Below are 20990 nucleotides of genomic sequence, written 5' to 3' on the forward strand. Positions count from 1 at the left end.
TATATGCTAGCTTGAAAAATGGGTGTCTGATTATTTCTGGCTTGGTACTCTGCTGACATAATCTAATGTTTTGCTTTCGTTGTAAAGCCTTTTTGAAATCGGACAGTGTGGTTAGATAAAGGAGAGTCTTATCTTTAAAATGCTGTGAAATAGTCATATGTTTGAAAAATTGAAGTTTTTGTATTTTTGAGGAATTTGTAATTCGCGCCACGCCTATCATTGGATATTGGAGCAGGTGTTCCGCTAGCGGAACGTCTAGATGTAAGAGGTTATCTATGCATAGTCACTTCACCCCTACCAGATGTACAAATGACTTCTAACCCCACACACTACCCCCTGTATATAGCCTCGTTATTGTATTGTGTTACTTATTATTCTTTTTTTATTTTGTTTATTTGGTAAATATTTTCTTAACTCTTCTTGAACTGCACTTTTGGTTAAAGGTTGTAAAGTAAGCATTTCACGGTAAGGTCTATACTTGTTGTATTCGGCGCATGTGACAAATAAAGTTTGATTTAATTTGATTTGAGTATAAAAATAACGGAGAAAAATACCTCAGTGTAGCCTATAGATATAAATTGTACAATAATGTAATAATAATAAATCACACATCCATCCTTTCTCATCTGGAACCATCACACACACACCTCTTCAGGAGCTCCTATAGGAGCACTGGGTTAGCAGACCCATCATTTCTCATCTTGAACCATGAGTAAAAGGCTGATCCAGGTTTTTGGCTTCTTGATGTCAACACTGGGATTACTGGAGGATCACTCAGATAGTTGGCCAGGGAGGCTCCTGCATTGTCAAGGTGGCCTGGCAATGGTCCCACCTGTGGAAGGACTGCTTCACTGACTTGACAGCTTTCAACAACTGCAGATACTTCCCTGTGCTGTGGTCGGTCAAATGTTAGAACACTGTTCAAACATCTGACTTCAGGGTTTCTTCTATAGATTACAATGTAGGAGCTCTGCAAATTGATTCCCATCCTGTTGCATTCTCTCATACTTAAACATCACTTTGAATTATTGTCAATGAGAGAAGTTTGTAGCTTTATTCCAATGAAGAGAACTCTTGAAATGTTACTTTGTACTGATCTATAAAATGTTGACTTCTTCTTCTACTTATTCTAGCTTTGCCATGGCAGTGAGAGGTTTGCTCATGTGTGGGATAACTGTGTGGTTATCAGTGCAATATTTTGCTTTGTTTGGATGGAATGCACAGATATCAAAGGAGGATTTATTTTTATTTTTATTATCCGGATAGCTGGAAACACAGATAGCTGGATCCGTGTTTCACTTTGTCAGTGGTAAGTACTGTCCATGGCATGTTGAGCTCTACAAATGACAGAAATGTTCTTCCATCAACATTTCCTGGTATGATTGAAACCTCTTCTCAGACATAGCTGCATACTGCTTATATATCAACAGAGCGGCCAGGAAAATCTTCACTCACTCTTTAGAGCAGGGTTCCCCAACTGGCTGCCCGCGGGCCGAATTTGGCTCACAGGTGGTTTTATTTGGCTCCCCAAGTTTTCAGATTTTTAAAAATAATTTACATTTTCATTGTTGGACATAAAAGGCTGTAAAAACACCAGCTCCAAGTGATTAGAATTTTGGGAATCTGTTCAAGTATTTTCACGTATTATAGAAAGGCACATGATTGTATGCTGTACAAATGTAAGCAAGGTTTGAAATGATTATTTTTTAGTAAAATATTATATCTCCTTGGGCTTCTTCCCTGACCATCTCCTCACGAAAAAATTGGCGCGTTGCTGAATCTAGTTGATGATCCCTGCTTTAGCATCAGGAATCCTACAGTAAGGTTAATATTTCAAAGGTCTACTTTATGCTGATTGAGATTAAAAGTGCAACTTAATTAGGGCTTTGCATCCCGCTAGCGGGACAACTTCCGGTGAAACTGGAGGGCATGCAATTCAAGAAATAATCATAAAAATGATGGCTATTAAACATGTAGGTACATACAAGTGTCTGATATCGGTTGAAAGCTTAAATTCTTGTTAATCTAACTGCACTGTTCGATTTACAGTAGCCATTACAGCGAAAGCATGCCATGCGATTGTTTGAGGACGGCGCCCCACATCAAAATATTTTTACAACGGCACAGGTTTCATAAATTCACAAATAGCGATTCACTTACTTTTTGAAAATCTTCCTCTGATTTGTCATCCAAAGGGTTCGAGCTATAACATGTAGTGTTGTTTTGTTAGATAACATCCTTCTTTATACTCTTTATATTGTCTTCATTGCTCGCCCAAACACGAATTTCCAAGAGTGTGTGCTACTAAAACTCGTATTTCTTACTCGTTTTGGAAGTTACAAGCCTGAAACCTTGAACATAGATTGCGGACACCTAGTGGAAGCCATATGAATTGCGTCCTGGGAGCTAGAATTCGATATGCCCCTATACTTTCCATTGTAAGAGCATGGGCTCTCAAAAAAATTATCTGGTTGGTTTTTCTTTTGGATTTTGTCCTACCATATCTATTGTGTTATAGTCTCATACATTATTTTAACATTTCTACAAACTTCAAAGTGTTTTCTTTCCAGTGGTACCAATTATTTGCATATCCTGACTTCAGGGCCTGAGCAACAGGCAGTTTACTTTGGGAATGTCAGTCAAGTGGAAATTGAGAAAAAAAGACCCTAGCCCTAACAAGGTTTACAGCTGCAAATGTTACAGTATGTTACTGATTTATGCTTTCTAATCTATACTAATCTAAACTAATCTATACTTGGATTGTTGGGAGCTTTTTGAATAATTTAAGAACCATTTTTGGTTTTAGGTAAAACCCTTTTGGGTTTGTAGAACCCTCTGTGGAAAATGGTTTTACCTGCAACCAAAACGGGTTCTTCAATGGTTCTCCTATGGGGACAGCTGAAAAACCATTTTAGGTTCTAGATACACTCTTAGAAAAAAAGGTGCTATCAGAATGACAACCATTCATTATATCTCTGAACAGTAAGATCACAATGTTCATGCATGCCATCATTACGTTGCCTTCATCCAATAATGGCAATACATTTTTTTTAATCAAAATGCATTTTTTTGGGCAGAAATGCCTACTGGAACATGTGAACTTAATAAAGAACTGGTATGCCATCTGTAAATACAAATACAATTGTTAAATTACAAGCCTAGTTGGTTTAGCCACAGAAAAAGCTAGCAACCTTCCCGCTAGCAATGATTGGCTGAGATAATGAGTGTGCTGGACATGCCGAGAGATGAGTTTGGATTGGTCAACCCTGCATTTTATTTTAGATATATTGCGTAGTAGAACTGCATAAGTGTTGCTCTCCACTTTCTGGAGGACCGAGTTTTGAAATCAGTGGAATTAGAGTATGATAGCTAAGGAGATGGAGAAAACAGCTGTCTCAAACTAAGGGCAATCATGGCATCTGTGACAGGGAGAAGCTTCCATCATGATGTATACAGGTAAGATAGTCTAGTTAGCTACATTTTCAGATATTGCACATTTCTAATTTTGACAGAAAGTCATTTTACTTTCAAGTTAAAGTGCACTGTTAGCTAGCTAGCTGGCTCGCTAGATAACAGTATGGGTATGATCTTATTATTCGTATCGCAGAGCCATTTGCTTTGGTAGTTATAGCCTAATGTTAGCTAGTTAACATTGAACCTGGTTGGTTAGCTACCTGCAGATTCATGCAGGTTAGTAACGTCATGAGTTGGGATTATGGTTAATTAATTACTGAGCTAGCTAGCTACATGTCTTAAAATGGTTACTTGCATTGCATTTGTTAATAGAATGTGACTGTGAAAACCGTTGATAGACGTAGCTGGTAAATTTGCTCTGGCTATCTACTCCGATTTCAGAGCACTCTCGACTGAGTGTGCCAGAGCGCAGAGTAACTGACAAATTTACGTTGGCAAAAAAAACATAAATTGTTTCCAGCAGCACAGTTGCAGTCACCAACGCTCTGGATAACAGCCTAACCAGCCCCGCTAGGGCGAGTAAAATGGTCAGTGAAATGTTCTCTTATTTGTGTCTGGAATCAAATCAAATCAAATGTATTTATATAGCCCTTCGTACATCAGCTGATATCTCAAAGTGCTGTACAGAAACCCAGCCTAAAACCCCAAACAGCAAGCAATGCATGTGAAAGAAGCACGGTGGCTAGGAAAAACTCCCTAGGAAAAACTCCCTAGAAAGGCCAAAAACCTAGGAAGAAACCTAGAGAGGAACCAGGCTATGAGGGGTGGCCAGTCCTCTTCTGGCTGTGCAGGGTGGATATTATAACAGAACATGGTCAAGATGTTAAAATGTTCATAAATGACCAGCATGGTCAAATAATAATAATCATAGTAGTTGTCGAGGGTGCAACAAGCACGTCCGGTGAACAGGTCAGGGTTCCATAGCCGCAGGCAGAACAGTTGAAACTGGAGCAGCAGCACGGCCAGGTGGACTGGGGACAGCAAGGAGTCATCATGCCAGGTAGTCCTGAGGCATGGTCCTAGGGCTCAGGTCCTCCGAGAGAAAGACAGAAAGAGAGAAAGAGAGAATTAGAGAGAGCATATTTAAATTCACACAGGACACCGGATAAGACAAGAGAAATACTCCAGATGTAACAGACTGACCCTAGCCCCCCGACACAAACTACTGCAGCATAAATACTGGAGGCTGAGACAGGAGGGATCAGAAGACACTGTGGCCCCATCCGATGATACCCCCGGACAGGGCAAACAGGCAGGATATAACCCCACCCACTTTGCCAAAGCACAGCCCCCACACCACTAGAGGGATGTCTCCAACCACCAACTTACCGTCCTAAGACAAGGCCGAGTATAGCCCACAACAATCTCCGCCATGGCACAACCCAAGGGGGGGGCGCCAACCCAGACAGGAAGACCACGTCAGTGACTCAACCCACTCAAGTGACGCACCCCTCCCATGGACGGCATGGAAGCACACCAGTAAGCCAGTGACTCAGCCCCTGTAATAGGGTTAGAGGCAGAGAATCCCAGTGGAAAGAGGGGAACCGGCAAGGCAGAAACAGCAAGGGCGGTTCGTTGCTCCAGCCTTTCCGTTCACCTTCACACTCCTGGGACAGACTATACTTAATCATAGGACCTACTGAAGAGATAAGTCTTCAGTAAAGACTTAAAGGTTGAGACTGAGTCTGCGTCTCTCACATTGGTAGGCAGACCATTCCATAAAAATGGAGCTCTATAGGAGAAAGCCCTACCTCCAGCCGTTTGCTTAGAAATTCTAGGGACAATTAGGAGGCCTGCGTCTTGTGACCGTAGCGTACGTGTAGGTATGTACGGCAGGACCAAATCGGAAAGATAGGTAGGAGCAAGCCCATGTAATGCTTTGTAGGTTAGCAGTAAAACCTTGAAATCAGCCCTTGCCTTAACAGGAAGCCAGTGTAGGGAGGATAGCACTGGAGTAATATGATCAAATTTTTTGGTTCTAGTCAGGATTCTAGCAGCCGTATTTAGCACTAACTGAAGTTTGTTTAGTGCTTTATCCGGGTAGCCGGAAAGTAGAGCATTGCAGTAGTCCAGCCTAGAAGTAACAAAAGCATGGATTAATTTTTCTGCGTCATTTTTGGACAGAAAGTTTCTGATTTTTGCAATGTTACGTAGATGGAAAAAAGCTGTCCTTGAAACAGTCTTGATATGTTCATCAAAAGAGAGATCAGGGTCCAGAGTAACGCCGAGGTCCTTCACAGTTTTATTTGAGACGACTGTACAACCATCCAGATTAATTGTCAGATTCAACAGAAGATCTCTTTGTTTCTTGGGACCTAGAACAAGCATCTCTGTTTTGTCCGAGTTTAAAAGTAGAAAGATCGCAGCCATCCACTTCTTTATGTCTGAAACACAGGCTTCTAGCGAGGGCAATTTTGGGGCTTCACCATGTTTCATTGAAATGTACAGCTGTGTGTCGTCCGCATAGCAGTGAAATTTAACATTATGTTTTCAAATGACATCCCCAAGAGGTAAAATATATAGTGAAAACAATAGTGGTCCTAAAACGGAACCTTGAGGAACACCGAAATTTACAATTGATTTGTCAGAGGACAAACCATTCACAGAGACAAACTGATATCTTTCCGACAGATAAGATCTAAACCAGGCCAGGACTTGTCCATGTAGACCAATTTGGGTTTCCAATCTCTCCAAAAGAATGTGGTGATCGATGGTATCAAAAGCGGCACTAAGATCTAGGAGCACGAGGACAGATGCAGAGCCTCGGTCTGACGTCATTAAAAGGTCATTTACCACCTTCACAAGTGCAGTCTCAGTGCTATGATGGGGTCTGAAACCAGACTGAAGCGTTTCGTATACATTGTTTGTCTTCAGGAAGGCAGTGAGTTGCTGTGCAACAGCTTTTTCAAAATTTTTTGAGAGGAATGGAAGATTCGATATAGGCCGATAGTTTTTTATAATTTCTGGGTCAAGATTCGGCTTTTTCAAGAGAGGCTTTATTACTGCCACTTTTAGTGAGCTTGGTACACATCCGGTGGATAGAGAGCCGTTTATTATGTTCAACATAGGAGGGCCAAGCACAGGAAGCAGCTCTTTCAGTAGTTTAGTTGGAATAGGGTCCAGTATGCAGCTTGAGGGTTTGGAGGCCATGATTATTTTCATCATTGTGTCAAGAGATATAGTACTAAAACACTTTAGTATCTCCCTTGATCCTAGGTCCTGGCAGAGTTGTGTAGACTCAGGACAATGGAGCTTTGGAGGAATACCCAGATTTAAAGAGGAGTCCGTAATTTGCTTTCTAATGATCATGATCTTTTCCTCAAAGAAGTTCATACATTTATTACTGCTGAAGTGAAAGCCATCCTCCATTTGTGAAGGCTGCTTTTTAGTTAGCTTTGCGACAGTATCAAAAAGAAATTTCGGATTGTTCTTATTTTCCTCAATTAAGTTGGAAAAATAGGATGATCGAGCAGCAGTGAGGGCTCTTCGATACTGCACGGTACTGTCTTTCCAAGCTAGTCGGAAGACTTCCAGTTTGTTGTGGCGCCATTTCCGTTCCAATTTTCTGGAAGCTTGCTTCAGAGCTCGTGTATTTTCTGTATACCAGGGAGCTAGTTTCTTATGACAGATGTTTTTAATTTTTAGGGGTGCAACTGCATCTAGGGTATTGCGCAAGGTTAAATTGAGTTCCTCGGTTAGGTGGTTAACTGATTTTTGTCCTCTGACGTCCTTGGGTAGGCAGAGGGAGTCTGGAAGGGCATCAAGGAATCTTTGGGTTGTCTGAGAATTTATAGCACGACTTTTAATGCTCCTTGGTTGGGGTCTGAGCAGATTATTTGTTGCGATTGCAAACGCAATAAAATGGTGGTCCGATAATCCAGGATTATGAGGAAAAACATTAAGATCCACAACATTTATTCCATGGGACAAAACTAGGTCCAGAGTATGACTGTGGCAGTGAGTAGGTCCAGAGACATGTTGGACAAAACCCACTGAGTCGATGATGGCTCCGAAAGCCTTTTGGAGTGGGTCTGTGGACTTTTCCATGTGAATGTTAAAGTCACCAAAAATTAGAATATTATCTGCTATGACTACAAGATCCGATAGGAATTCAGGGAACTCAGTGAGGAACACTGCATATGGCCCAGGAGGCCTGTAAACAGTAGCTATAAAAAGTGAGTGAGTAGGCTGCATAGATTTCATGACTAGAAGCTCAAAAGACGAAAACGTCATTGTTTTTTTTTTTTGTAAATTGAAATTTGCTATCGTAAATGTTAGCAACACCTCCGCCTTTGCCGGATGCACGGGGGGTATGGTCACTAGTGTAACCAGGGGGTGAGGCCTCATTTAACACAGTAAATTCATCAGGCTTAAGCCATGTTTCAGTCAGGCCAATCACATCAAGATTATGATCAGTGATTAGTTCATTGACTATAACTGCCTTGGAAGTGAGGGATCTAACATTAAGTAACCCAATTTTGAGATGTGAGGTATCACAATCTCTTTCAATAATGGCAGGAATGGAGGAAGTCTTTATACTAGTGAGATTGCTAAAGCGAACACCGCCATTTTTAATTTTGCCCAACCTAGATCGAGGCACAGACACGGTCTCAATGGGGAAAGCTGAGCTGACTACGCTGACTGTGCTAGTGGCAGACTCCACTAAGCTGGCAGGCTGGCTAACAGCCTGCTGCCTGGCCTGCGCCCTATTTCATTGTGGAGCTAGAGGAGTTAGTGCCCTGTCTATGTTCGTAGATAAGATGAGAGCACCCCTCCAGCTAGGATGGAGTCCGTCACTCCTCAACAGGCCAGGCTTGGTCCTGTTTGTGGGTGAGTCCCAGAAAGAGGGCCAATTATCTACAAATTCTATCTTTTGGGAGGGGCAGAAAACAGTTTTCAACCAGCGATTGAGTTGTGAGACTCTACTGTAGAGCTCATCACTCCCCCTAACTGGGAGGGGGCCAGAGACAATTAATCGATGCCGACACATCTTTCTAGCTGATTTACATGCTGAAGCTATGTTGCGCTTGGTGACCTCTGACTGTTTCATCCTAACATCGTTGGTGCCGACGTGGATAACAATATCTCTATACTCTCTACACTCGCCAGTTTTAGCTTTAGCCAGCACCGTCTTTAGATTAGCCTTAACGTCGGTAGCCCTGCCCCCTGGTAAACAGTGTATGATCGCTGGATGATTCGTTTTTAGTCTAATACTGCGGGTAATGGAGTCGCCAATGACTAGGGTTTTCAATTTGTCAGAGCTAATGGTGGGAGCCGTCGGCGTCTCAGACCCCACAACGGGAGGAGTAGAGACCAGAGAAGTCTCGGCCTCTGACTCGCTTAATGGGGAGAACCGGTTGAAAGTTTCTGTCGGCTGAATAAGCGACACCGGTTGAGCATTCCTACAGCGTTTCCCTCCAGAAGCCATGAGAAAGTTGTCCGGCTGCGGGGACCGTGCGAGGGGGTTTATACTAACGTTACTATCTGTACTTACTGGTGGCACAGACGCTGTTTCATCCTTTCCTACACTGAAATTGCCCTTGCCTAACGATTGCGTCTGAAGCTGGGCTTGCAGCACAGCTATCCTTGCCGTAAGGCGATCGTTCTCCTGTATATTATTAGTACAACGACTGCAATTAGAAGGCATCATGTTAATGTTACTTAGCTTCGGCTGTTTGAAGTCCTGACGAACCATGTCCAGATAAAACCTCCGGGGTGAAAAAGTTGAATGAAAAAAGTGAGGAAAAAGTAAAAATATACGGTAATGAAAAAGTAAAAACCGTCAGGTAGCAAAATAAGATCGGCAAAAAAACGCACAGCAGCGTAAACAAGTCTGCAGGGTGTGACCGGAAACTCAGCCTTGTCTCAGGGTAGTAAGTTGGTGGTCTGTTGATATCCCTCTAGTGGTGTGGGGGCTGTGCTTTGGCAAAGTGGTTCGGGTAATATCCTGCCTGGTTGGCTCTGTCCGGGGGTATCTATGCTGCAAAAGTGTATGTGTCGAGGGGCTAGGGTCAGTCTGTTATAATTATATTGTGTCCTGTGTGAATTTAAGTATTCTCTCTCTCTCTCTTTCTCACTCTTGCTCTCTCTCGCTCTCTCTCTCCATCTCTACCGCACCTGCTGTCCCGACCTCTGAATGCTTGGCTATGAAAAGCCAACTGACATTTACTCCTGAGGTGCTGACGTGTTGCACACTCTACAACCACAGTGATGATTATTATTTGACCCAGCTGGTCACCTATGAACTTTTGAACGTCTTGAAGAACAATCTGGCCTTAATGGCCATGCATTCTTATGATCTCCACCTGACACAGCCAGAAGATGACAGGCCAACCCTCAGAACCTGCTTCCTATGTAGGTTTCTTCCTAGGTTCCTGTCTTTCTAGGGAGGTTTTCCTATCCACGGGCTTCTACATCTGCATTGTTTGCTGTTTGGGGTTTTAAACTGGATTTCTGTGAAAGCACTTTGACATCTGCTGATGTAAAAAGGGCTTTATACATACATTTGATTGACTGTGCTTCGTGGTCGTGTTTCCATACCTCTTGACATTTCCTCCTGAAGGACAACAGTCTTGATGGGATGCTCCCCTGTCTGTTCGTCTGGCCCCTGCCTGACTATTCCCCCCTCTTGTTTTTTGAGCAGGTTCCACTCCTGTAGTAAGGTTTTGATGAGCTGGGGTGCTGCTTGCCATGCTGGGTTGTCCAAAGGCTAGCCCTGGTCTAACAGTGCTCAGACATTTTGAAGGGTCTCGTCGGTCTGTTGCCAAACACTCCAGGGCCATGTGTTTGGTGGGTCCCCCTCAAACGAACAGGGTCTGGGGCATCTCTTTGCCTCCTTTCTCTGGAAGCATAGAGAGGATATTGGTGTTGATGTTGTGGCCTTCTGGATGGTACCAGATGTTGAACTGGTAGTTTGCCAATTGTGTGACTCAGCGCTGCTCGACTACCCCAAGGTTGGCTGTACACCGATGGACAAGCGGGTTATTGTCAGTGTAAACAGTGAAATTGGATCCCCACAGGTAAGGGTTAAACTTCTCTATTACCTCCTATTTCAGTCTCAGCAGTTCCAGCTTGTAGTAGCTGTAGTTTTGGTAATATCGCTCGGTCGGGATCAAGCTCAGGCTGCCATAGGTGATGACCCTTTCCAGGCCCTCCTGCACTTGAGACAACACAGCCCATAGCCCTCGGAAGCATGCAAGTGGGTCAGGTAGGTTTGCTAAAGGTTTCTCTTAAGATTATTATTATAATTATTTATTTTTTATTATTATTATTATTTTTTTTTTAACCTCTTACATCTAGACGTTCCGCTAGCGGAACACCTGCTCCAATATCCAATGATAGGCGTGACGCGAATTACAAATTCCTCAAAAATACAAAAACTTCAATTTTTCAAACATATGACTATTTCACAGCATTTTAAAGACAAGACTCTCCTTTATCTAACCACACTGTCCGATTTCAAAAAGGCTTTACAGCAAAAGCAAAACATTAGATTATGTCAGCAGAGTACCAAGCCAGAAATAATCAGACACCCATTTTTCAAGCTAGCATATAATGTCACAAAAACCCAGAAGACAGCTAAATGCAGCACTAACCTTTGATGATCTTCATCAGATGACACACCTAGGACATTATGTTATACAATACATGCATGTTTTGTTCAATCAAGTTCATATTTATATCAAAAAACAGCTTTTTACATTAGCATGTGACGTTCAGAACTAGCAAACTTCCGGGGAATTTGCTAACAATTTACTAAATTACTCATGATAAACGTTCACAAAGAGCATAACAATTATTTTAAGAATTATAGATACAGAACTCCTCTATGCACTCGATATGTCCGATTTTAAAATAGCTTTTTGGTGAAAGCACATTTTGCAATATTCTAAGTACATAGCCCGCCATCACGGGCTAGCTATTTAGACACCCGGCAAGTTTAGCACTCACCAATATCAGATTTACTATTATAAATGTTTGATTACCTTTTGTTGTCTTCGTCAGAATGCACTCCCAGGACTTCTACTTCAATAACAAATGTTGGTTTGGTTCAAAATAATCCATAGTTATATCCAAACAGCGGCGTTTTGTTCGTGCGTTCAAGACACTATCCGAAAGGGTAAAGAAGGGTGACGAGCATGGCGCAATTCGTGACAAAAAAATTCTAAATATTCCATTACCCTACTTCGAAGCATGTCAACCGCTGTTTAAAATCAATTTTTATGCAATTTTTCTCATGAAAAAGCGATAATATTCTGACCGGGAATCTGCGTTTAGGTAAACAGACGAAAGAAAATGAAGCATTCGGTCGACTCGTGCGCGCACCTAAGCCCATAGTACTCTGATCGGCCACTTGCCAAAAGCGATAATGTGTTTCAGCCAGAGGCTGCCTCGATATCGTTCAGCTTTTTCCCGGGCTCTGAGAGCCTATGGGAGCCGTAGGAAGTATCACGTTATTGCAAAGATCCTCATTCTTCAATAAAAAGTGCCAAGATGAAACACAACTTGTCAGACAGGCCAATTCCTGCATGGAATCTTCTCAGGTTTTGGCCTGCCATATGAGTTCTGTTATACACACAGACACCATTCAAACAGTTTTAGAAACTTTAGGGTGTTTTCTATCCAAAGCCAATCATTATATGCATATTCTAGTTACTGGGCAGGAGTAGTAACCAGATTAAATCGGGTACGTTTTTTATCCGGCCATGTCAATACTGCCCCCTAGCCCTAACAGGTTAACGAGAGTCTTGTCTTTAAAATGGTGTAAAATAGTCATATGTTTGAGAAATTGAAGTAATAGCATTTCTAAGGTATTTGAATAACGCGCCACGGGATTTCACTGGCTGTTACGTAGGTGGGACGTAATCGTCCCACTGGCCCTAGAGAAGTTAAAGTTGAAAAAAAGTGATCTTTGTATGTAGTGTTTGAAATTGTATATAATTGTGATTTTTATAAATTCATGTAAATAAAACTTTCGATATGCAATAGCAAGAATGGAGTCATTATTGCAGAGATTTTGGTCAGCTTACTATTTTGTAAAACCTACAGCACAGGCTCTTGAAATCTCTATGGAAAATCATGACGATGACATAACATGAACAAACCTGTGTTTTTAGGCATAAATGAAACTAACTTTATGGCGGTAGGATCCTGGATATTATACCAATAACAAACATGGCATGGGTCAGCAAACACCTTGCATCTTCTTCCATCAGTGTGGAGCAAGTAGGTGTGATGATATACACAAAGACAGACTCCGGTGGCGAAGGGGCGGGGGTTGGTGGAGGTAGAAGGTGAGCCGTCTTTCTCCACACTAGCTCACATTTCTCCTCCGTTTGGGTTCTGACAGGAGCAGGCAACAGCTCTACTGCCATCTTTCCTCCCTCCTGTCTGGTGTCTTTGCACACAGAGGCAGCCATGAATTACAGGACAGTAGTAATGTACATGGAGATTGGCTGCTTTGTGGTCTGTGTGAGTGGATGGATCCTGGTCTGCTCTACAATGCCCACTGAGATATGGACCTGGTCTGAGGTAGAAAGCATTGTTCTGACCAGTTCAAACTACTTCTCCAACCTCTGGAAGGATTGCGTTTCTGATTCAACTGGAGTATCCGATTGCAAGGGTATCCCATCGATGTTCGGACTCAACTGTAAGTGAAGAATTCAAGTGGGTGAAGGAGTCTTTTTTTAAATTATAACAGCATGTCAAAATAATAAAACAACTGCAGTTGGTTATTCGAGAGACAAGAGGAAACTGTACCCAGGTACCATACGGCTATGGAACAATGGTATTGTGCAGATGTGAATTTAAACTTTCATGACCAAACCATGACCTCCTTCTTCCTCCTCCTGGACAGGGGACATCCATATGTGCCGGGCTCTGATCATCATCTCTATTATTTTGGGATTCTTCGGGGCCATTCTGGTCCTAGTCGGAATGAAGTGCACTAAGATAGGAGGATCTGAGGTTGCAAATGCAAGAGTGACTTTTGCTGGAGGGATGAACTATCTTGTGTCTGGTAAACATTTACATTTTTCTTGATGTTTACGTGGCAATTCTGATTGTTGGATTCCTGGGTGAACTCTAACAGTCGAGTTGTCTTGTTCCAGGGTTGTGTTCCATGATTGCATTCTCTTATTATGGAAACAAAATAAGAGCGGAATTTCAGGATCCCAATTTCAGGGCACAAAAGTGAGTAACATTTATCAATTCTATGTAGATAAAATGCTTAAAAAGGGGTTTAGATTTTGTATTCAGTAATATATGAAAACATTTCACAATTATTATGGTATAAGGGACGGTAAGGTGTTTACAGTGAAAATGCATGGGACAACTTCATGTCTTATTTTGACAGGTTTGAAATCGGAGTAGCTGTGTACATTGGCTGGGGAGGCTCCACCCTACTGGTCATTGGAGGCCTCATTTACAGTGTCTTTGCTGGGAAGGAAGCATGTCAGTCAAGGTGTGTTTTTTCTATGCATTTCATATAAGAAATCACATGCTCTAGATTTCAATTAATGTGCATAATAAAGGGGATCTATTGATGGTTCCATCTCAAATCCAACCTTCACAGCTCAAAGAATAAACACATGCCTGTCTACAAGCTCCCTGACGCCGACGTGGCACCTCCAGCTAAACCGACGTACAGACCGGTGTCAACAGCACTCACAGAGGGTGGAGAGAGCAGGGAGTCCAAGACCAGCAGAGTCAGCAGTGAGACTAGGAGAAGTGGGAGCAGTAGCAAGACACTCTCCAGTTTGAACGCGTATGTGTGACCTGCTCTAGTAGCCTACAGTTTGACATAATAAGCTATTCTGTATTCTCTCCATATTGCTGTGTAAATCCTTAAACTGTAGGGGACTGTGAATGAATGGTTAGTGAAGTTGCAATATAATAATAGCTCCGTAGCTTCTAAGTTTGACAATTGTGTTCTTACAAAAAAAAATTATCCATTGTTTGCTTTGTATTGTCCTAAATTTTATTTGTGAATAAAAGATCACAAACAAATAATCATGTTTTTAGTCATGAAACCCTACCTAACTTAAACCATACTTGATTTCCATTGCACCCCCATTTCAATCGATTAAACAATCATCATCGTCAGTTTAGTGTACAGCAGAGGCAAATATTGAATTTGTGATATAGACTTTAATTCACAATGAAATAGAACTGTGACTGAGCTACAGTTGTGCACGTTACACAGCCTCTGGCCCTCATTGAATGACACGCGGTTGCTACTTTTCTGCTGCCATGGCTCAACTCTGGGGGAGGGGGTTTCAACAAATGGTCCAATCAGAGTGACCCACGACCGGTATGCCAAATATATATTTTTTAACTATTTGTGGATTTGTCTATGGTCAATGACGTGAATGGGCAAAAGCGGTGAGGGAGGTTCGTCCTTCTCAAATTGAACAGTAACCTGTGCCGCTCGGTCATGTTGTTAACAAGGAAGCATGGTGCATTGTCCAAAGTTGGGCCACACCTACTCATTCAAGGGCTTTTTCTTTATTTTATTATTTTATACATTGTAGAACAATAGTGACGACATCAAAACTATGAAATAACACATATGGAATCATCTAGTAATCAAACACGTGTGAAACAAATCAAAATATATCTTAAATTTGAGATTCTTCAAAGTTGCCACCCTTTGCCTTGATGACAGCTTTGCACACTCTTGGCATTCTCTCAACCAGCTTAATGAGGTAGTCACCTGGAATGCTTTTCCAACAGTCTTGAAGGAGTTCCCACATATGCTGAGCACTTGTTGGCTGCTTTTCCTTCACTCTGTGGTCCAACTTATCACAAACCATCTCAATTGGTTGAGGTCAGGTGATTGTGGAGGCCAGGTAATCTGATGCAACACTCAATCACTCTCCTTCTTGGTCAAATAGCCCTTACACAACCTGGAGGTGTGTTTTGGGTCATTATCCTGTTGAAAAATAAATTATAGTCCCACTAAGCGCAATCAGATGGGATGGCGTATCGCTGCAGAATGCTGTTGAAGCCATGCTGGTTAAGTGTGCCTTGAATTCTAAATACATTACAGACAGTGTCACCAGCAAAGCACCGCCACACCATCACACATCCTCCTCCATGCTTCATGGTGGGAACCACACATGCGGAGATCCATTCACCTACTCTGCGTCTCACAAAGACACGGCGGTGGGAACCAAAAATCTAAACACATCAGACCAAAGGACAGATTTCCACCGGTCTAATGTCCATTGCTCGTGTTTCTTGGCCCAAGCAAGTATCTTCTTCTTATTGGTGTCCTTTAGTAGTGGTTTCTTTGCAGCAATTTGACCATGAATGCCTGATTCACAGAGTTTCCTCTGAACAGGAAGTACCCCAGGAAGTACTCGTGCTAAGGTTTATTCAACGACCAATGGGAATCCATGCCTCAAGATTGTTTTGATCACTCACTGTTTGATTGCCTCAGTAAGGCAATCAAACAAGCAAAAGGTCAGTACAGAGACAAAGTGGAGTCGCAATTCAATGGCTCAGACACGACATGTATGTGGCAGGGTATACAGACAATCACGGATTACAAAGGGAAAACCAGTCACGTCGCGGACACCGACGTCTTGCTCCCGGACAAGGTAAACAACTTCTTCTTCTTCTTCTTCTGTCATCATGAAGTGCTTTGAGAGGCTAGTTAAGGATCATATCAACTCTACCTTAACTGACACCCTCAAACCACTTCAATTTGCTTACCACCCCAATAGATCCACAGACGATACAATTGCCATCACACTGCACATTGCCCTATCCCATCTGGACAAGAGGAATACCTATGTAAGAATGCTGTTCATTGTCTATAGCTCAGCCTTCAACACCATAGTACCATCCAAGCTCATCATCAAGCTCGGGGCCCTGGATCTGAACCCCGCCCTGTCCAACTGGGTCCTGGACTTCCTGTTGGGCAGCCCCCAGGTGGTGAAGGTAGGAAACAACACCTCCACTTCACAGATCCTCAACACAAGGGCCACACATGGGTGTGTACTCAGCCTTCTCCTGTACTCCCTGTTCACCCATGACCCTGTGACCATGCAAGCCTCCAACTCAGTCATCAAGTTTGCAGACGACACCACAGTGGTAGGCTTGATTATTAACAATGACGAGACAGCCTACAGGAAGTAGGTGAGGGACCTGGTGGATTGGTGAAAAACAGCTTCTATCTCAAAGCCTTCCAGACTGTTAAATAGCCATAACTTGCCGGCTACCACACGGTAATTCAACTCTGCACCTTAGAGGCTGCTGCCCTATATACAGTTGAAGTCGGAAGTTTACATACACCTTAGCCAAATACATTTAAACTCAGTTTTTCACAATTCCTGACATTTAATCCTAGTAAAAATTTCCTGTCTTAGGTCAGTTTGGATCACCACTTTATTTTAAGAATGTGAAATGCCAGCATAATAGTAGAGAGAATGATTTATGATAGATTTTATTTCTTTCATCACATTCCCAGTGGTTCAGAAGTTTACATACACTCAATTAGTATTTGGTAGCATTGCCTTTAAATTGTTTAACTTGGGTCAAACATTTCGGGTAGCCTTCCACAAGCTTCCCACAATAAGTTGGGTGAATTTTGGCCCAATCCTCCTGACAGAGCTGGTGTAACTGAGTCAGGTTTGTAGGCCTCCATGCTCACACACGCTTTTTCAGTTCTGCCCACACATTTTCTATAGGATTGAGGTCAGGGCTTTGTGATGGCCACTCCAATACCTTGACTTTGAGGTCCTTTGGAGGTATGCTTGGGGTCATTGTCCATTTGGAAGACCCATTTGCGACCAAGCTTTAACTTCCTGATTGAAGTCTTGAGATGTTGCTTCAATATATTCACATAATTTTCCTCCCTCATGATGCCATCTATTTGTGAAGTGTACCAGTCTCTCCTGCAGCAAAGCACCCTCACAACATGATGCTGTCACCCCCATGCTTCACGGTTGGGATGGTGTTCTTCGGCTTGCAAGCCTCCCCCTTTTTCCTCCAAACATAACGATGGTCATTATGGCCAAACAGTTCTATTTTTGTTTCATCAGACCAGATGACATTTCTCCAAAACATATGGTCTTTGTCCCCATGTGCAGTTACAAACCGTAGTCTGGCTTTTTATGGCGGTTTTGGAGCAGTGGCTTCTTCCTTGCTGAGCGGCGTTACAGGTTATGTCGATATAGGACTCGTTTTACTGTGGATATAGATACTTTTGTACCAGTTTCCTCCAGCATCTTCACAAGGTCCTTTGCTGTTGTTCTGGGATTGATTTGTGCTTTTCCCACCAAAGTATGTTCATCTCTAGGAGACAGAACGCGTCTCCTTCCTGAGCGGTATGACGGCTGCGTGGTCACATGGTGTTTATACTTGTGTACTATTGTTTATACAGATGAACGTGGTACCTTCAGGCGTTTGGACATTTCTCCCAAGGATGAACCAGACTTGTGGAGGTCTGCAATTTATTTGGGCTGAGGTCTTGGCTGATTTCTTTTGATTTTCCCATGATGTCAAGCAAAGAGGCACTGAGTTTGAAGGTAGGCCTTGAAATACATCCACAGGTACACCTCCAACTGACTCAAATTACGTCAATTAGCCTATCAGAAGCTTCTAAAGGCATGACATCATTTTCTGGAATTTTCCAAGCTGTTTAAAGGGACAGTCAACTTAGTGTATGTACACTTCTGACCCACTGGAATTGTGATACAGTGAATTATAAGTGAAATAATCTGTCTGTAAACAATTTTTGGAAAAATTACCTGAGTCATGCACAAAGTAGATGTCCTAACCGACTTGCCAAAACTATAGTTTGTTAACATGAAATTTGTGGAGTGGTTGAAAAACGAGTTAATGACTCCAACCTAAGTGTTTGTAAACTTCCAACTTCAACTGTACATAGACATGGAATCACCAGTCACTTTAATAATGGAACACTAGTCACTTTAATAATGTTTTTATACTACTTTACTAATTTCATATGTATATACTTTATTCTATTCTACTGTATTTTAGTCAATGCCACTCCGACATTGCTCGTCCTAATATTTATATATTTCTTAATTCCATTTTTTAGTTTTAGATTTGTGTGTATTATTGTGAATTGTTAGATATTACTGCACTGTTGGAGCTAGGAACACAAACATGTTGCTACACCCGCAATAACATCAGCTAAATATGTGTATGTGACCAATGACATTTGATTTGATTTAATGTTGAGATGTGTCTGTTGAACTCTGTGAAGCATTTATTTGGGCTGCAATCTGAGGTGCAGTTTATTGACGATTTCTGAGGCTGGTAACTCTAATGAACGTATCCTCTGCAGCAAAGGTAACTCTGGATCTTCCTTTCTTGTGGCGGTCCTCATGAGAAACAGTTTCATCATAGCGCTTGATGAATTTTGCGTCTGCACTTGAAGAAACTTTAAAAGTTCTTGAAGTGTTCCGCATTGACTGACCTTCATGTCTTAAAGTAATGATGGAATGTAATTTCTCTTTGCTTATTTGAGATGTTCTTACCATAATATGGACTCGGTCTTCTGTATACCAATCCTACCTTGTCACAACAAGACTGATTGGCTCAAATGCATTAAGAAGGATGGAAATTCCACAAATGAACTTTTAACAAGGCACACCTGTTAGTTGAAATGCATTCCAGATGACTGGCATGGGTCCCCAGATCCTCAATAAGTTCATCGAGAGCATCCTGACCAGTTGCATCACCGCCTGGTATGGCAACTGCTTGGCATCTGACCTGACCTGTAAGGCGCTACAGAGGGCAGTGTGTACAACCCAGTGCATCACTGGGGCCATGCATCCTGCCATCCAGGGCCTATATCATAGGTGGTGTCAGAGGAAAGCCTAAAAAAATTGTCAGTCACCCAAGTCATAGACTGTTTTCTCTGCTACCGCATGGCAAGCGCCAAGTCTAGGACCAAACGGCTCCTTAACAGCTTCTACCCCCAAGCCATAAGACTGCTGAACAATTAATAAAATGGCCACCGGACTATTTACATTAACCCCTCCCGCTCCATTTGTTTTGAACACTGCTGCTACTCGCTATTTATTATCTATGCATAGTCACTTCACCCCTACCGACATGTACAAATTACCTCGACTAACCTGTACCCCCGCACATTGACTCGGTACCGGTACCCGCTGTATATAGCCTTGTTATTGTTACTTATTGGGTTACTTTTTATTATTTTTCACTTGAGTTTATTTGGTAAACATTTTCTTAACTCTTCTTGAACTGCACTTTTGGTTAAAGGCTTGTAAAGTAAGCTTTTTACGGTAAGGTCTATACTTGTTGTATTAGTCGCATGTGACAAATAAAGTTTGATTTGAGTGTGTAAAGCTGTCCTCAAGGCAAAGAGTGGCTACTTCGATGAATCACTTCATTTCTCAGAACAAGAATAGACTAATGAATTTCAGAAGGAAGTCCTTTGTTTCTGGCCATTTTGAGCTTGTAATCGAACCCACAAATGCTGATGCTCCAGATACTCAACTAGTCTAAAGAAGGACAGTTTTATTGCTTCTTAAATCAGGACAACAGTTTTCAGCTGTGCTAACATAATTGCAAAAGGGTTTTCTAATGGTCAATTAGCCTTTTAAAATGATAAACTTGGATTAGCTAACTTGCCATTGGAACACAAGAGTGATGGTTGCTGATAATGGGCCTATGTACGCCTATGTAGATATTCCATTAAAAATCAGCCGTTTCCAGCTACAATAGTCATTTACAACATTAACAATGTCTACACTGTATTTCTGATCAATTTGATGTTATTTTAAAGGACAAAAAATGCGATTTTCTTTCAAAAACAAGGATATTTCTAAGTGACCCCAAACTTTTAAACGGTAGTATACATCTAGCTGGTTTTTCTATGCATTGGCAAGACAGAACCGCAGCGTCGGGTAGCTCAAGTGGGGAGGTTTGTGTCTCTTTGTTAACAACATCTGGTGCACAATCTCTAATATTAAGGAGGTCTTGAGGTTCTGCTTGCCTCAGTTAGAATACCTCATGATAAGCTTTAGACAATACTATTTACCAAGAGAGTTTTCATCTATATTTTTCATGGCTGTCTACTTACCAACACAAAATGATGCTGGCACTAAGACCGCACTCAATGAGCTGTATAGGGCCATAAGTAAACAAGCAAATGCTCACCCAGAGGTGACACTCCTATTGGACGGTGACTTTAATGCAGGGAAACTGAAATCTGTCTTAAATCATTTCTACCAGCATGTCACCTGTGCAAGTCACCTGAGGTGAAAACACTTTACATCCCCCTTACTCCACACACAGAAACAGATACAAAGTTCTCTCTCAACATCCATTTGCCAAACCTAAGCATAACTCTATCCTCCTGATTCCTGCTTAAAGCAAAAACTCAAACAGGAAGTACCAGTGACATGCTCAATACAGAAGTGGTCCAACGAAGTGGTCAGATGGTGTGGTTACACACCGTCTGCAGTTGTGAGGCTGGTTGGGCGTACTACCAAATTCTCTAAAACGATGTT

General features: G+C 42.1%; 1 protein-coding gene across 3 annotated transcripts; it reads left to right on the plus strand.

Moving 5' to 3' along the window:
* Positions 1-10512: 10512 nt before the first annotated feature.
* LOC106582430 (claudin-10) lies at positions 10513-14484 on the plus strand. Of its 3 annotated transcripts, none has more exons than XM_082967223.1 (6): positions 10513-10681; positions 12591-13123; positions 13331-13492; positions 13584-13665; positions 13829-13936; positions 14048-14484. In XM_082967223.1, exons 2-6 carry the CDS (start codon positions 12892-12894, stop codon positions 14247-14249), a joined length of 786 nt encoding a protein of 261 aa, XP_082823349.1. In that variant the 5' UTR covers positions 10513-10681; positions 12591-12891; the 3' UTR covers positions 14250-14484. The 3 variants fall into 3 exon arrangements, with proteins under 3 accessions (XP_082823349.1, XP_014021011.1, XP_045560831.1); XM_014165536.3 differs by having other exon boundaries at positions 10528-10681; positions 12824-13123; XM_045704875.2 differs by having other exon boundaries at positions 10551-10672; positions 12824-13123.
* Positions 14485-20990: the final 6506 nt, after the last annotated feature.

Source organism: Salmo salar, chromosome 21 (assembly GCF_965601325.2).
Source record: "Salmo salar chromosome 21, fSalSal1, whole genome shotgun sequence".
NCBI lineage: Eukaryota > Metazoa > Chordata > Actinopteri > Salmoniformes > Salmonidae > Salmo > Salmo salar.